This window comes from Heptranchias perlo, chromosome 1, assembly GCF_035084215.1.
Source record: "Heptranchias perlo isolate sHepPer1 chromosome 1, sHepPer1.hap1, whole genome shotgun sequence".
NCBI classification, from domain to species: Eukaryota; Metazoa; Chordata; class Chondrichthyes; order Hexanchiformes; family Hexanchidae; genus Heptranchias; species Heptranchias perlo.
Window position 1 is genome coordinate 79,387,819 of NC_090325.1, and position 16,003 is coordinate 79,403,821.

At 44.7% G+C, this 16,003-nt stretch overlaps 1 protein-coding gene across 1 annotated transcript in view; it reads left to right on the plus strand.

Annotated features, from left to right (window-relative positions):
- LOC137332600 (zeta-sarcoglycan) overlaps positions 1 to 16,003 on the plus strand; it is a 424,722-nt gene that overhangs the window by 284,434 nt on the left and 124,285 nt on the right. Inside the window, exon 4 of the mRNA XM_067996589.1 lies at positions 9,667 to 9,754. Within this exon, the coding sequence (XP_067852690.1) occupies positions 9,667 to 9,754 (88 nt within the window). The remainder of the gene's footprint in view (positions 1 to 9,666; positions 9,755 to 16,003) is intronic.

Genomic DNA, 16,003 nt, shown 5'->3' on the forward strand with positions numbered 1-16,003 from the left:
ACTCCATGCAAGTGTCAGTCCTGGAGTGGTGCTTGGACCCAGCTGTTTTGATTCAGAGGAGAAAGTACAACCACTGAACCAAGCTGACACTGATAAGAAAGGAAAGAAATAAGATAAAAGGGTAAAGGAACAGAGTTAGAGGAAAAGGGAAGTGAAAGAGGCGAGCACCACAAAAAATAATATGCAAGAATCTGTCTCCAAAAACTAACTCTTGACTTCACTTATTGATGAAGCCTCAGGAAAAGGTAGAGAAGAGAGAGAAAGACAATCAGATTTGTCGTGGGGGAGAGGGGTGCCGAGGAAGGAAGACTTTATTATGGACTCAGTTGAGAGATGGTGGCAGAGAAAAAGAAACCGAGAGATGCCCTAATGGAGTTGGGGGTAATAGAATCAGAGAGAAATCTGATTCTGGGATGGAAGGGGAGAGGGAGAGAGACCCTCGTGAGGGGAGTAAAAAGAGAGAGCAACATAAATCATGTTGTGGGGGTTGTTGGAGAGAGAACATATTACGAGGCAAAGTGACGTTGAAAAGAAGAGATTCTGCCGAAACAGAAAGGGGAGAGCAAGAGAGACACCCTGCTGAATGAAAGGAGGATGTGCAGAGTGAGAGAAAGAGAGCAGAAAAAATCCTGTTGCAGTGCTGCATTCCTTGCTCTACTGGGAATGATAGAAATGGTTGTCAGCATTTAGCAGCCCGTTCATAAAACTGCATTTCCTCTTACGTAACATTATAGGAGATCGACTAGTATATTTATAAAAGTCTTTCATGTTAGATTTTACACTGCCACAATTCTAATCTTTTTCCCCGTATTAGCCATCCCAAAAGATTTTTTTTGAAATTCTTTTTATTTTTGTATTTCTCTCTGTCCTCTGTTCTGACCTAGATTTATACTTGAGGATTATAAGTTCCGTTGTTACTCACCTTGGGTTCTTTCTCCCTCCACTACACTTCTTTACTATGTATTGGCTATAATATATATATATCTCGATAAATGTCTGTGTGTGTGTGTATAAATGTCCAGTACATATTTGTCACACACTCGGGCCCCGATATTACCAGGGAGGCGGGATGGCAGCGGGGTGTGACTGGGCGCGTGGGTAACCCGGCCACTAAAATCCGTCCGTTCCCCACGTGATCGCGGGTAAATTGAAGCCGCTTACCTTGGCTTCCGGGTTTCCTGTCGTCAACCTGCGCAGCGGGCGGACTGTGCACCTGCATCACAGGCTGCCAGCTGGAGCAGTCCTATTTAAAGGGGCAGTCCTCCAATGCTGCTCCTGCAGCAACCAACCAAAAGTGTAGCATGGAGCGGACCAGGGGAAAGGCTGATCCCAGATTTAACGATGCCTCACTCCAGGTCCTACTGGATGGGGTGAGGAGGAGGAGGGATATTTTCTACCCGGCAGACGGGAGGAAGTGCCCTGCCTCTGCCACCAAGAAGGCCTGGCTCGAGGTGGCAGAGAAGGTCAGCAGCAGCAGCAACGTCTCCCGCACCTCGATCCAGTGTAGGAAGTGTTTCAATGACCTAACTAGGTCAGCCAAAGTGAGTACACTTACTCATTCTCCTACACTCCGTCTTCCACATCACCGCCCCCACCCCATAACTCATTCTGCACTGCCCAACATTACTCTATCACATCACTCCTCACACCCACTCAAAGCTCATCCTCAACTTACCTGCACTTGCTCACCTCCCCAATACTCATCCCACCAATACCACTCAACCCCATCCTCATACAATGTCATGGCTCTGTCTCATACTCACCCTGTGATTCATCTCTTTCACGGTCAGCCTCACCCAAACCAATGCATTCAGCGGTTGGCCACGTCACCATTCCTCACCCACCGCCTCTCTACTTTCTCTCCTCATAGAAGAAGAGAGCCCAGAATGCACGGGAGAGGGCGAAAACTGGAGGGGGGCCACAACATCAGGTCGTCCTCACGGATGCGGAGCAGTAGGCTCTTGAAGTGAGCTGTACCCTCGAGTGCCTGTCCGTCGGGGACGCCGACTCTCCAAACTGACAAACAGCTGGTGACAGAACTTTAACATTCAGCACTCACAACAGCAAATGATGTTAACATGCCTTGCCATCATCAGCACTTCAAAATCTGTCATTATGCTTATTATTGCCTTGTGTTCTCTTACAGGGCCTTCAGCGACTGCTGTAACAGTGGAGGGCGATTCCTCAGAGGACCTGCCGGCCTCTGAGGGGGCACCATCACATCTGGGCGAGCCATCCACCAGCGCAGATACACACACCTCGGTGGGTCCCCGTCCTCAGTTAGTGTGGGGTTGCACATGGTAAGTCACCACACACATGTGAGCATGAGCAGACACTGGTGGCAGGGGCAGCTGTGGAGAGTCCATGTCATTGGGAGCACTCTTCTCCAGGCTCTGCTCAACTGGACACAGATGCTGAACCCTGGGCGCCATCCTTTAAAAGGAGAATGATCGAGGGGCAGCAGCACATTTGCAAGGTGCTGGAACAGGTGCCACACGCACTCTCTGCAATCGCACAGAGGATGGAGGAGTCCAACTCCTGCATGAGTGGAATGGTGGCACAGGTACAGGAGGGAATCTCTAAGATACTTTCGCAGGGACGTGAGGGCATCTCTGAGATAGTGTCGCAGGTAAGTGCGGGAATGTCTGCGATGGAGGGAAGGCTAGCCTCCATCGAGCTTCAAGCACAGCTCACCAATGAATTCATTGAGGCCCTGACAATGGCTGTTCGGACTCAGGGTGAGCAACTTTCTGCCGCCTTAAACAGGCAGGCAGATACACTAGCATTGGCCTTACAAGGCTTCACACATGTCTTCCAAACTGTCGTTGAGCAGGGTGGTAGGAGTGATGTGGGCCTGGTCCAGGGGAGGGATGATGGCGAAAAGGGACATGGAAGTGGGGACGCCACTCAAAGCGATCCCACGTCTCACCTGTTGCCCCCCTCTCAACCAGTACCCGCAATACTGCATCCTTTCCAGGTGATTGAGTCTGTCCCTGCACAGGTGCAGGTGGAACAGTCTTTGGAGGAGCCCTCATGGGCATCAAAATCCAGAAGGCGTAGGCCCAAAGCATTTAATCGATCAGGGCATGAACAAGAGCAACCTGCCACTACCTCTGCTGCAGCCACAGGGGAAGCACCACGTAGGAGTAGTCGGAAGCGTAAGGCGAAGGTTTTGTAAGCACAAAGGGGATGCACAAGGGTACTTGTCATGTTTTTTATTTATATTTGATTTTTGTTATTGTAACCACTACTGCCACGTCTTGGCCGTTCTTGACTGACTTGTGTAATAAGTCCCTTTCATGAGGTTCACCATGGATACCTACACTTCATGCCACCCATTGGGTCACTCTACAGTGGGTGTAGGTGTAGTTGCACGACTATTTTGTGCAGGGGGCGGGGGAGGGGGCTGGTGTGGCCGCTCCTCTGTCCAGGTGATGAGGACTGGACTCTTCACACTGTCTGATGTTAGGACAACCATTCACATATCACTGACTCCCTGGCCTCATGAGCAGCCAGGTGAGCCGCTGCTCTGCCCATGGGTTGCTCCTCTTCCTCGTCCTCCTCCTCCTCCTCGTCCTCCTCAATATGGGTGGCAGATGTGGATGGGTCCTCCTCCAGCGGCACCCCTCTCTGTTGTGCCGTGTTGTGCAGGGCACAACACACGACTATAATGCATCCCACTCTGTCTGGTGCATATTGAAGTGCTCCCCCAGGGCATTCAAGGCACCTGAAGTGCATCTTGAGCAGCCCTCTAGCATGCTCAATTATGCACCTGGTAGCGATGTGGCTGTCATTATATTGCTGTTGCTCGATGGTGGGGTTCCTCAGAAGTGTCATGAGTTACATGTGAAGGGGGTATCCCTTGTCCCCGAGGAGGCAACCCTTGCGGGTGTTCCTTGCCTGGAAGAGGGGTGGGATGTTGAACTCCCGGAGGATGAAGGAATCGTGGCAGCTGCCAAGGTATCTGGCGCACACATGAAGTAATCTCTTGAGGTGGTCACAGGTGAGTTGAGTGTTGATGGAGTGATAGCCCTTCCTGTTGATGAACAGTCCTGGCTCGTGTGGAGGTGCTCGTATTGCTATATGGGTGCAATCGATTACACCCTGCACCCGTGAGAAGCCAGACACAGTGTGGAATCCCACTGCCCTCTCCGTCTGGCTGAGGTCATCCCTGGGGAAGTTGATATAGTGCGAGGCCCTGCAAACAAGCCGTCAGTGACCTGCCTTTTGCACTTGTGTACAGACGACTGAGAGACCCCAGCGATGTCCCCGGTGGCACCCTTGAACGATCCGGAGGTGAAGAAGTTGAGGGCAGTGGTGACTTTGACAGCGACAGGTAAGAAGATGTTGCTCGGGCCAGCCGGGAGCAGCTCGGCATCAAGAAGGCTGCAGATGTCCGCGACTACCTGGCGACTGAGTCTGAGCCTCCGTATGCACTGCTCCTCAGAGAGGTCCAGGAAGTTGAGCCTTGATCTGTAGACCCTGTGGCGAGGGTAGTGCCTCCTGCGACATCGCTCTCTCTGTTGTTGCCCTCCCTGCTGTTGTGCAGGTGCCTGTGGCGCAGCACTGTGTTGTGGAGCTCCACGTGGCGGAGGTGGACGGCGTGCCTGGCGAGGCTGGTGATGTTGCTCGTCCTCGGATGAAATGATGAATGCAGCTATGGCGCCCCCCCCGCCCATCCTGATGGTGTGAGTTTGAGGGGGTCCGCAAAGTAGGTAAATGTGTTTGCACAGCAGAGTTTTAGGTATAAATTAATAATTTAGAGTGCAAAGACAAAGGTGTTGCAGCCAAAACTTTGTCTGAAGTGACAGAGTGCCCTACTGCAATAAATGAGGATCCCCCGACCTGTCAAATAATCCTTTGCATCTCCCACTGGCTGCTGGCTGAAACATGTCTGCTCCAACAGGGAGTGTTTCCCACAGCACGGGAAACACGCTAAGGATCCTTCAAAATTGCACCCCTGCCAAAATCTCCAGTCAATGAGCTCTGTCAAGGACCTCAACTATCTAAATAACTATCTAAATTATCATCCCGACGGCTTTAATTGCCGAACGTTTAGTGGGGAACCCGGAAGTGAGCGGGTTGGAGCCGGGCTCTCAACCCGCTCCGGGATTCCGCCATTTTCGGAGCCCCCCCGCCCCCAACACACCCGCTCGGCCATCCGAAAATCGGCCCCCAGATGTCACATTTTGCTACAGATGCAAAACAATCTTGAAAAATAACTGAGAAAGAAAGCAAGTCATTGAGTTATAACCTAAAATTTACAAGCAGTGACAACAATTCCCTCATTGACCTCAGCAGTTTAGAAGTTGGAAATGAGACCTCGTCTAACATGCTGCAGTGTTGCAGTATCTCAGTGACAACATTGATGTCAAAAAGGAAACATTTGTAACTATTTTTGTGGTGATGCCATTATACAGTGAGTATAGTTTCTTTCTCACAATTGCTTTGTGATATCTTATTCCTTAAAAATAATGGTTTCCAGTAAAATCTGAGCTGTATAGACCAGGAAGAGCTCAGGTTTGAACTCCTGTCTTTTACTAAGCAGTTTCCAGCTCAGTCAACCCATTTACTCCCTCTCTGTGACTGGAGTATCTGTTGATTTTCTCCTTCTCCCCTCCCCCCTTTTCTCTCTATTTCTTAATAACTTTACTAAAATGCTTGTTTATATTTCAGTTCTGTTGCAGGATTATACACCCAAAACATCAATAACCTGTGTTTTCTCGTTACAGATATTAAATGACTTGCTGTGTATTTTAAGAACATAAGAAATAGGAGCAGGAGTAACCCATACAGCCCCTCGAGCCTGCTGCGCCATTCAATAAGATCATGGCTGATCATCGACCTCAACTCCACTTTCCTGCCCGATCCCCATTTCCCTTGATTCCCTCAGAGTCCAAAAATCTATCTATCTCAGCCTTGAATATACTCAATTTTACAACACCAAGTTATAGTCCAACAAATTTATTTTAAATTCCACAAGCTTTCGGAGGCTTCCTCCTTCCTCAGATGAACGTTTTTTTTTCCACACCATTCACCTGACGAAGGAGGAAGCCTCCGAAAGCTTGTGGAATTTAAAATAAATTTGTTGGACTATAACTTGGTGTTGTAAAATTGTTTACAATTGTCAACCCCAGTCTATCACCGGCATCTCCACATCTTGAATATACTCAACGACTGAGCATCCACAGCCCTTTGGGGTAAAGAATTCCAAATATTCACAACCCTCTGAGTAAAGAAATTCCTTCTCATGTCAGTCTTAAATGACCGAACCCTTATCCTGTAACTATGCCCCCTAGCTCTAGACTCTCCAGCCAGGGGAAGCAACCTGTCAGCATTTACCCTCAGAATCTTATATATTTCAATGAGACCACCTCTCATTCTACTAAACTCCAGAGAATATAGGCCCATTTTACTCAATCTCTCATCTTAGGAAAACCTTCTCATCCCAGGAATCAATCTAGTGAACCTTTGTTGCACCACCTCTAAGGCAAGTATATCCTTCCTTAGGTAAGGAGACCAAAACTATGCACTGTACTCTCGATTTGGTCTCACCAAAGCCCTGTACAATTGCAGCAAGACTTCCTTACTCTTGTACTGCAACCCCCTTACAATAAAGGCTAACATTCCATTTTGCCTTCCTTATTGCTTGCTGTACCTGCATGTTAGCTGTCTGTGTTTCTTGTACAAGGACAACCAGATCTCTTTGAACACCAACATTTAATAGTTTCTCACCATTTAAAAATATTCTGCTTTTCTATTCTTCCTACCAAAGTGAATAACCTCACATTTCCCCACATTATACTCCATCTGCCATCTTCTTGCCCACTCACTTAACCTGTCTATATGCCTTTGCAGACTCTTTGTGTCCTCCTCACAGCTTACTTTCCCACCTACCTTTGTATCGTCAGTAAACTTGGATACATTATACTCGGTCTCTTCATCTAAGTCACTAATATAGATTGTAAATAGCTGAGGCCCAAGCACCAATCCTTGGGGTACCCCACTAGTTGCAGCCTGCCAACCTGAAAATTACCCATTTAGCCCCACTCTCTATTTTCTGTCCTTTAACCAATCCTCTATCCATGCTAATATATTACCCCCACCCCATGAGCCCTTATCTTGCGTAACAACCTTTTATGTGGCACCTTATCGAATGCCTTTTGAAAATCCAAATGTACCACATCCACTGGATCCCCTTTATCTACCCTGTTAGTTACATCCTCAAAGAACTCCAATAAATTTGTCAAACATGATTTCCCTTTCATAAAACCATGCTGACTCTGCCTAATCATATTATGATTTTCTATGTGCCCTGTTGCCACTTGCTTAATAATGGATTCCAGCATTTTCCCGATGACTGATGTCAGGCCTCTAGTTCCCTGTTTTCTCTCTCCCTCCTTTCTTGAATAATTTTCATCAATTATTTTATTTCAGATTTTCAACATCTGTAGTTTTTTTTAATTTTTATTTCACAGTACAGTGACATTTGGCAAAAGTTTGTGTGGGTGGCTGTCAGGTGAGAAGAGGACCAACTTTGGCTGTGATATCTTGCTTAGTTGGATAGCCTGCTGAGATGCACTGTTGAGGCTCACACACCAATAAGTGATCACTTGAGCAAGAGGATGACAGGCATTCTTGGTACTCTGCCCAATGAGAGAACCAATGCCTGTATGAGAGGAGGGAGAAGATAAACTGGAGGAGAAACAAAGCCTTAACATGAAATAAATACTGATATTCCTTGTAACTGGTTTTCGGTTGCTGTCATTCGCTCTGCATGTCAATTTCTCCTCCCCCCACGTTTTAAGATTATATTATTGTCTATGCTTGAGTCTTAGTTCTCACCCTCTCCAGACCATGTGTGTTATTGTCGCATCTCAACAAATAATTTGACTTCTCACATAGCAGAAAAATAGATGCAGACTCATCAGTAAACTCCATGGTCCTGAAATTCCGCAGGGATTCTCCTGCCTCTCCTGTCAAAACGTTGGCGGTTGACCGACGGAACCCCCACAGAAACGGCACAAATGGCTGAAAGCGCCTATTTACACCATTTCTCTGGGGTTCTGCTGGTCTCCCGCTGAAGTTATGGCAGAAGAACCCTCCATGGAATTTCAGGGCCCAAAGGTAAGCCTACAGCAAGTATCCAAAATGGGATCATTTAGAGCTATGCCATTCAGGAGTGAAATCGGGAAGCACTTCTTCACACAAAGCATGGAAATCTGGAATTCTCTTCCACAAAAGCTTGTGGTTGCTGGGTCAGCTGAAACTTTCAAGACTGAGATCGATAGATTTTTATTAGGTAAAGGTCTCAAGGGATATGGAGCAAAGGCAGGTAAATGGAGTTTAAATACAGATCAGCCATGATCTAATTGAATGGTGGAACAGGCTAGAGGGGCTAAATGGCCTACTCCTGTTCCTATGTTCCTGTGTAATGAGGTGTGAACTGCAGTGTATGGCCCATCAGGACTTAGATTTTGAAAGCAGAAGCTTTCTGGAAATTAAAATGACAATCATTTTCTCCTGCGTCATTACGACTTTCATGGTCCGTAAATATATTTTTAAAATGTATCAAACTTTGTGAGACAAATAATAATAATCAGCAAGTGTTATTTTTGTATTTATCAAGTATATCCATCAAGTACGATTTTTTTCCCGTGCCTTTAAAGAAAAATCGACTATGGAACTGAAAATTCATAGTCGTGCTCTGCTGCATAACTATGATGGAGCACGAATCGTGCCCTGCCAGTGACCTGGGACCCTGACCCAACCGGAACTTCCAGGGCCGGGTAATTTACAGCTAGGCACCTGCGCCAATATTGGTAAAATTTGGGCAACTACTGGGGAAGGGAAGTGGGGGGGAGGGCAAAATGTAGAGCTTTCCAGCCGCTTGAGTGTACAAATTAGCCCTGAAATACTAGAATCAGCTTAGAACAGCTGTTCATATTTGTAATCGGCTCCCTTTCTAAGGCCGATTTCATTTTAACCAGAAACTGGAGTGCTCCAGACTATGACCCCAGCCTGGAACACTTCTGTACGCTCCACTTACACCACTTAACTCACCTGAATGCTATTTAAATGAATGGATTGAAAATCAAGCAGGATTCCTTTTGAGCATGTAATCATCCAAGCCTGATTTTCCTCTGTTTGCTGCCCTTAGGTGATCCAATATACCAAGGTGCAGGAACAGGAAATTCTGGTCCTAAATGTAACTCTAGAAACAACTCCCTCTTAATCTAGTCACTAATTATTAGCCACACAAAGAAAACAATGTACATGAGGGGGATTAATGAACAAGAATGTCAAATCTTTGATAAAGCACTTTAAAATAGATTTTTTGAAGGATTAGTTATAAAATAAGTTTTGTACAAATGATTATTAATACAGTCTACTCTTGATAATTAAGTCATTTTTTATGCAAAAAAAGTTGAACTATCTAATGATTTGAATCAAACAATCTAAATATCATTGCAATAACACAGCAAAGTGGGAATTTAGTGCTTAAAAAAATTAAGTTATCAGATGATTTGAATTAAATGACTTTTGAGTTACAAGGGCTAGACTGTAAACCCTTTCTGGTAATTTTGTGTTGCATTCTCAAACTCACCTCAGTATCATTTTTATCCTTCCCCACCCCATTTTTCCTCTCTTGTCATTATTTCTCAGGACAGCCCACTGATGTTGCAGTCTGACAGAAATGTAACCGTGAATGCTCGCAATAGCCTTGGACAGATTACCGGGCAGCTGACAGTTGGTGAGTTTGCTACTCTGTGATTGTATATTTCAGTCAGAATCACTTTATCTGTCAGCTAATCGAGTGACATGCTTCTTTTGTCAAGTGGTTGCAAATTAATGCCAACACTTATTACAGTCTCTCAAGTCTCATCACATTTATATTAAAGCATGTTCACAGTGATACTGATCTAGCATTTCATTTTTAAATTTAAAATATAGTTTACCTTCTTTCACTGTAAGTTATTTCAGCTTTTGATCCTTTCCTTTTCACAATGCTTACTACTAGACTTCATTTCAAACAATTCATGATATTATTTAATCAAAGGATACCTTTTTGTCAGTCTGCTTTTTCAGAACTACCAACTTAATAGTTCTAGCAGCATGTTTATCCATGAGATTTAAAATGTGATGGCCATTTTATCTTTAACATCCTTTTGGTACAATGAAATTAACTGCAACATCTGGCACTTAAGTAGCTATCTCACAGAAGATCAAAATTTCACATTGTGCATGTTGCTGCTGATTCTTAGTGAGTCAATTAATTTTTAAAAAGGCCTGTCTCTTTAATCTTCAAATGGCTTATATTCAAGTGAGAAAAGTGAATGCTTTCTTCTTCTTTGTTCATTTCAATTTTAGTGTGAATACACAACCTTATGTCAAACAGGCTGAAACTAACATCAGAATATCACTGAATTATGGAGTGAGGGCTGTGAAGGAATAAAGTGGTTTGCACAGATAAAGATAAATTTGTTTGAATGTTTGTTCTCTGAATTTTAATGTGTATACAGCATTAGATTTTGAGAAATTGATTACTTCATATTTAAAATGATGTGTCTACAACTCAACACTATGGAATAAACTCCCCCAGTTGATCAAGTGAACATGTAGCTGACTCATACAAACCAGAAGGCCCCAGGTTTGATTCTTGGTCTGTGCATGCTGGCTGATCAGGCAGGTGACAATCTGGGTGCTACAATTGACCTTGGTGCTCCTTGGCTAAGGAGAGGAAAATCAGCTAGAGTTCTGACAGCTGATCGCTATCCAGTGATCGCTGATGGAAAGTGCACATGTGTGGATGTCAGGTGAGATAGGATGTGGTTCAGATGTGATTTCCCCCCTAGCCATACACTTTGTTAGCATTCTCTGTCTAGGCTCACACTTGAAGAATGACCACTTTGATGGATATTGGAGGGCTCATGGAATCATACCCAGCAGCAGCCAGTACCTTCAGGAAAGGCAAAGGGGAGATAATTAACAAAAAATAACAACAGACCAACTATGGAAAAAAACACTTTGGGCATTATTATCAAATCTCATATTTTCCCACTAGTGAACATTTCCTAAAATTGTTTTCAACACCTTTTTGCTTTTCACCAATTAACAATATCATGTAACTCAAATTGAAAGTGTACAATAATGATCTGAATCATGGAATGGTAGACATTTTGTACTCATCTCTTCCATATGTGCCAATGAATACATTCTTTAGGGCCAGATGAAATATTGCAACCAAGTCAAATGCAAGGTGAAGGTTCAGCCAGATATCAGTGTTTAATTAGAGACAGTTGGAGATTTGTCAGTTCAATTCAAGTTTGCATCTTTCTTTAGAAGTCAAAAAAAGCACCCATAATCCTCAGTGAGCAATCGCACTGCTGAGTAACGTGCTGAGTCCAATGAGCCAAGAACATCCCAGGTTCAGTGTCTAATCTGCACTGAATCTGCTGATCTCAACCAGGATGTGGAGATGCCGGTGATGGACTGGGGTGGACAAATGTAAGGAGTCTTACAACACCAGGTTATAGTCCAACAGCTTTATTTGAAATCACAAGCTTTCGGAGCTTTCCTCCTTCGTCAGGAGATGAAGGAGGAAAGCTCCGAAAGCTTGTGATTTCAAATAAAGCTGTTGGACTATAATCTGGTGTTGTAAGACTCCTTACATTGATCTCAACCAGGGAAGTGTTGGGAGCATTTCAATTGACTTAAGTGCTCTTAGAGTAAGAAGGGGAAAAATAATTAATCCCTTATTAATTATTAACCCCTGAATGTTCGAGCTTTAAGTGAGGATGGTATCTTGTGTTGTGCCTCGAATGGTCAAACAGCCTACCAACACTCACTGTCTAGGCTGTCAGATGGCCACTTGGGTGCCCATGAAACTTTATCCCAGCATGAGTCATTCGGAGGGGAGTAAGAGGGAGGAAAAAAATCTACTACATCTGTGTGGATCTGTGAGATTATATATCTGTGTAAATAAAGAAATAAACTGCTTTTAAACCAGGTTTTATTGTAAAATCACAAGTTTATTATGGGCTTGTGACACAGAAATATGACCATAGGTTAAGAGATCTCTCTTTCCCTATTGTAAGCTTTCTGTGGTTGCAAGCCTAAAAGTGGCGGATGAACCAGAACCTTTAGCACCTAACCCGGAGCACTCTAAAAATCCTAAAACTACAACTGGCTTCTTTAAACTCTTTACCCTAAAGTAAATCTTCTACAACTATCGCATTTCCTTTCTATGCAGTGAGCAGTATGAAAAATAAAGAGGGGTTCTAAGACATAATGGAAAATTCAGAAGGAGGAGGAGAAAGAGCAGCGGCAAGTATGGAGGATGTTCCTTATTGCAGAGGTAGCAACAGCACAAGGGACTGCTGTCCCTCATCAGACACGTAGGAACAGAGGGAAACAACAGCAAAAGAGACAGCGTCAATTATCACATATAAAGGGAAATAACTGCAAGAAAGAGAACATTGATCATCACAGATAGAGAGCCAAGGTAACAACAGTAAGAGAGACAGTCGTCCATCAGCACAGATAAAAGGGTAATTTTAACTTTTGCCTATGGTGTAAATGGGTCGCTAGCGGATCAGCCGCCTGTTATACACCTCTCCCGATTTTCATTTCCATTGCGTAGAAATTGGATAGCGCCGGCCTGCTGGTGCGAACTGGGCGCGGGGAACGATCCCTGCACTGGAACGGGTAGGCCCGAGGTACGATCGAAATTTGGCCGCGGGCCTTATCTAAATTAGACCACAAGTTACAGACGCCTGCTGTGCAATCCCAGGCAGCTCGCCGGCGAAGCGGACATCTGCTGTGACACCAACAGTACCCCTCAGGTAGGTCCTGGGTGGAAGAATTGATCATGAGGGGTCCTCCTGTCACTCCTGCTCCTCCTGGCTCCACATTCAGATAAGTATTTTTAATAAATGTATCTTTATGGTGGCGACCTCCAGCAATCCCTTTAAGGACCGCTGGTTAGACCGTATGTAGACCTGGTTATCCTGAACACAGCCGGCCCAGCGCCCAGTTAGGCTCCTCATTAACATACGCAAAGAGCCTAACGCCTGCCCCTCTGGGAAATGGGTGCAACGAGATCCAATTTCTACACCATTGACTTTAATGGAAATGAAAATCAGGAGAGGTGTATAACGGGAGCCCGATGCGATATCACCCCGTGTACTCTATCGCCAAAAGTTAAAATTACCCACAAAATGACAGCAATAAGAGAGACTGCTATTCATAATCACAGACATAAGAAAACAACAGAAAGAGAAATAGCATCCATCAACATGGATTCAAGGAGACAACAGGAAAAAGACAATCGTCTATCGTACAAACACAAGATGATAACAGTAAGAGAGACAGCATCCATTATCACCGAGAGTGGGACAAAAGAAAAACTTAGTTAATTGCATAGAAAGTAAATGCTAAAGTTATAGAAAATATAATATTTCAGTGTTAAGAGTTTTAAAGAAGCCGGTTGTAGTTTTTTATTTTGTGTTTTGAAGGATTTTTAGATTTCTACAGTTTAGGTATTAGGAAGCAAGATTACTTCTAACTACAGGCAAATTATGTTATGATTATGTTAATCATCTCCCTATAGAAAAAATACTTAAAAAACGGCAGGCATCCTAGGAAGTAAACACAGAGCCTCCTTCTATTGTCTCCGGGAAAGCTTGAGGCAAAGTCAATGGAAGTTTTGAAAATGAATCATACCTATGGCAGATCTGGCAAAGTTTCATTTGACAACTGAACAAATAATTAATGTCTGTTCTGCCAAACAATGCCTTCTGGAAAAAATCAGACATAAAACTGGTGAGACAGCTCCAAACTGATTCTGACTCTTGTCTTCGATTTTAGTTATGAGTTAGAGCACAGCCTTTTGCCTCTCCAGAGCTGATTTTCACATGTGCTAAACTCCACATATGTATTCCTTATATTACAACAGAGGCAACACTTCAAAGGTACTTCATTGACTGTAAAGTTTGAGGTTGTGAAAGGCACTATTTAAATATAAGTTCTTTCTTCCTATTGTAAAAATATCCAGCTCCATTCAGTTCAAGAAAATCTACACTTTATAAACTTCATCAAAATGGTCATCTGCATTAAGCCCCGTTGAGTCATCTCAATTTGGTCATAATAATGTCTTAGTGAAACCTTTCCAAGTTAATTTTGCAGGGTTTGCACTTAATTAACCAACATCCATGAATCCAGGTTTTTAAAATGCTAACAGGACTGGATAATGTAAATCCAAGCATGTCCTTTACTTTGATCTGTAAGAGCAGAACTAAAGGACCTGAGTATAAAATTAACAAGCTACAACCATGACTTGAGATTAAAAGTTTTCCTCCACAGGGTGGTATAAGATAGAAAAATCCCCGAGCAGTTTCTTCTTCTTCCTCTTCTCTTCCGTTCCTAACAGCACATGAGACAACCCATTCCTTCTATTGCTTTACATCCAGCGGATCCAATGATTGTTTCTGTGACAATGTCCCTTTTCACGTGGACAGGCCATTAACCTGACTCACAACTCCCTACCAGGAGATTCAGCTAAACACAATTGTGGGGGTCACCAGTCCATTCCCATCAGACATGAGTACCCCACCAAATGTCAACGCAGTATTCAGAGGCCAGAGCTCTGGTCTCCTGCTCGCAGGGACTACAATTCGGGGGGTGGAGGGGGTGGGCACTTCGCTCCCATCAGATGCAAATATCCAGCTATTCAGACAGCAGGGGCTGGAAATTGAGCCATGCAACGCCCGTTGGTCAAGCGCTGTGCGGCCTTCCGAAGTTCCAAAATGGCGTCCGGAATGTACACACACGCTTTTATTGTTAAATGTGCCGGACGCCATCTTGGCAAAGGGTTTCACACATATGCAAATAACTAATGCTGGCAGCATGTAAAATAGGGAGAATATGCGTTAGATCCGTGTGCAATGCTGATTAAAAGTGATAGACACCATTTTGGCACTTTACGCTCCACTCACGCACTACCTTAACCACGAACACCTCAACATGTCTTAGAGTGCCTGGAGGACCCCCCCACCAGTGCTATTTAAAGGATCATGCAGGGTTGCAGGTTAGTTGCTGGATTATTGCTTCTGGCTGCTGGTAGAATAGGACATGTTTGTTGAAGCTCCCTATACTTACAGAGAGTTGCTATAGTATATTTGAAAGTGGTTTGGCAGGTACTGCCTTATGGTTGGTGTAATTTACAACAGTGTTTGAACAAGATTCCTGGCAACCAAGGGTGGTCTGCTAGGGCTCCCGCTGGGCATAGAACATGACTGGGAGCATGCAGAGAGGCCACGCATAGCAGGTCAAGCTGTGAGGAGAAGGAGGAGACGCAGGGCACTGAGCAGGAGGCCATTTCTCATGAGAGCCTTCAGGGAACACCAATCTTACCTCCAGATGAGCGAGGATCAGTGCATCTGATGGCTGAGGTTCACCAAAGAGGTAGTGATAGAGATCTGTCACCTGCTGTAGCCACAACTACAGCCTCAGAGCAGGACAGGGACAGCATTCCCTGTGGCTGTGAATGTAACTGTGGCGCTGAACTTCCAAGGCTCTGGATCCTTTCAGGCCTCTGCTGGCAAGCTGTGCAACATCTCACAGTGCACTGCTGCATGAGGGAGGTCATGGAGGCATTGTACAAGCTGCACAACAGTTCATCATGTTCCCTCTTGATAAAGAGAAGCAGAACGAGTGAGCACGAAGGTTTGCTCACATTGCAGGCTTCCCCATGGTGCAGGGTGCCATTGACTGCACGCATATTGCCGTGCATGCTCCACCTGTCAACTCAGCCATCTTCATGAACCGAAAGGGGTTCCACTCCCTCAATGTGCAGCTGGTGTGCGACCACGTGCAGCGCATCATGGAGGTCAATGCCCGCTACCCTGGGAGCAGTCACGATACCTTCATTATGCGGTAGTCCAACGTGCCAGCTATCTTTGAACTGGCTTGGCAAGTGAAAGTTTGGCTATGGGTGACAAGG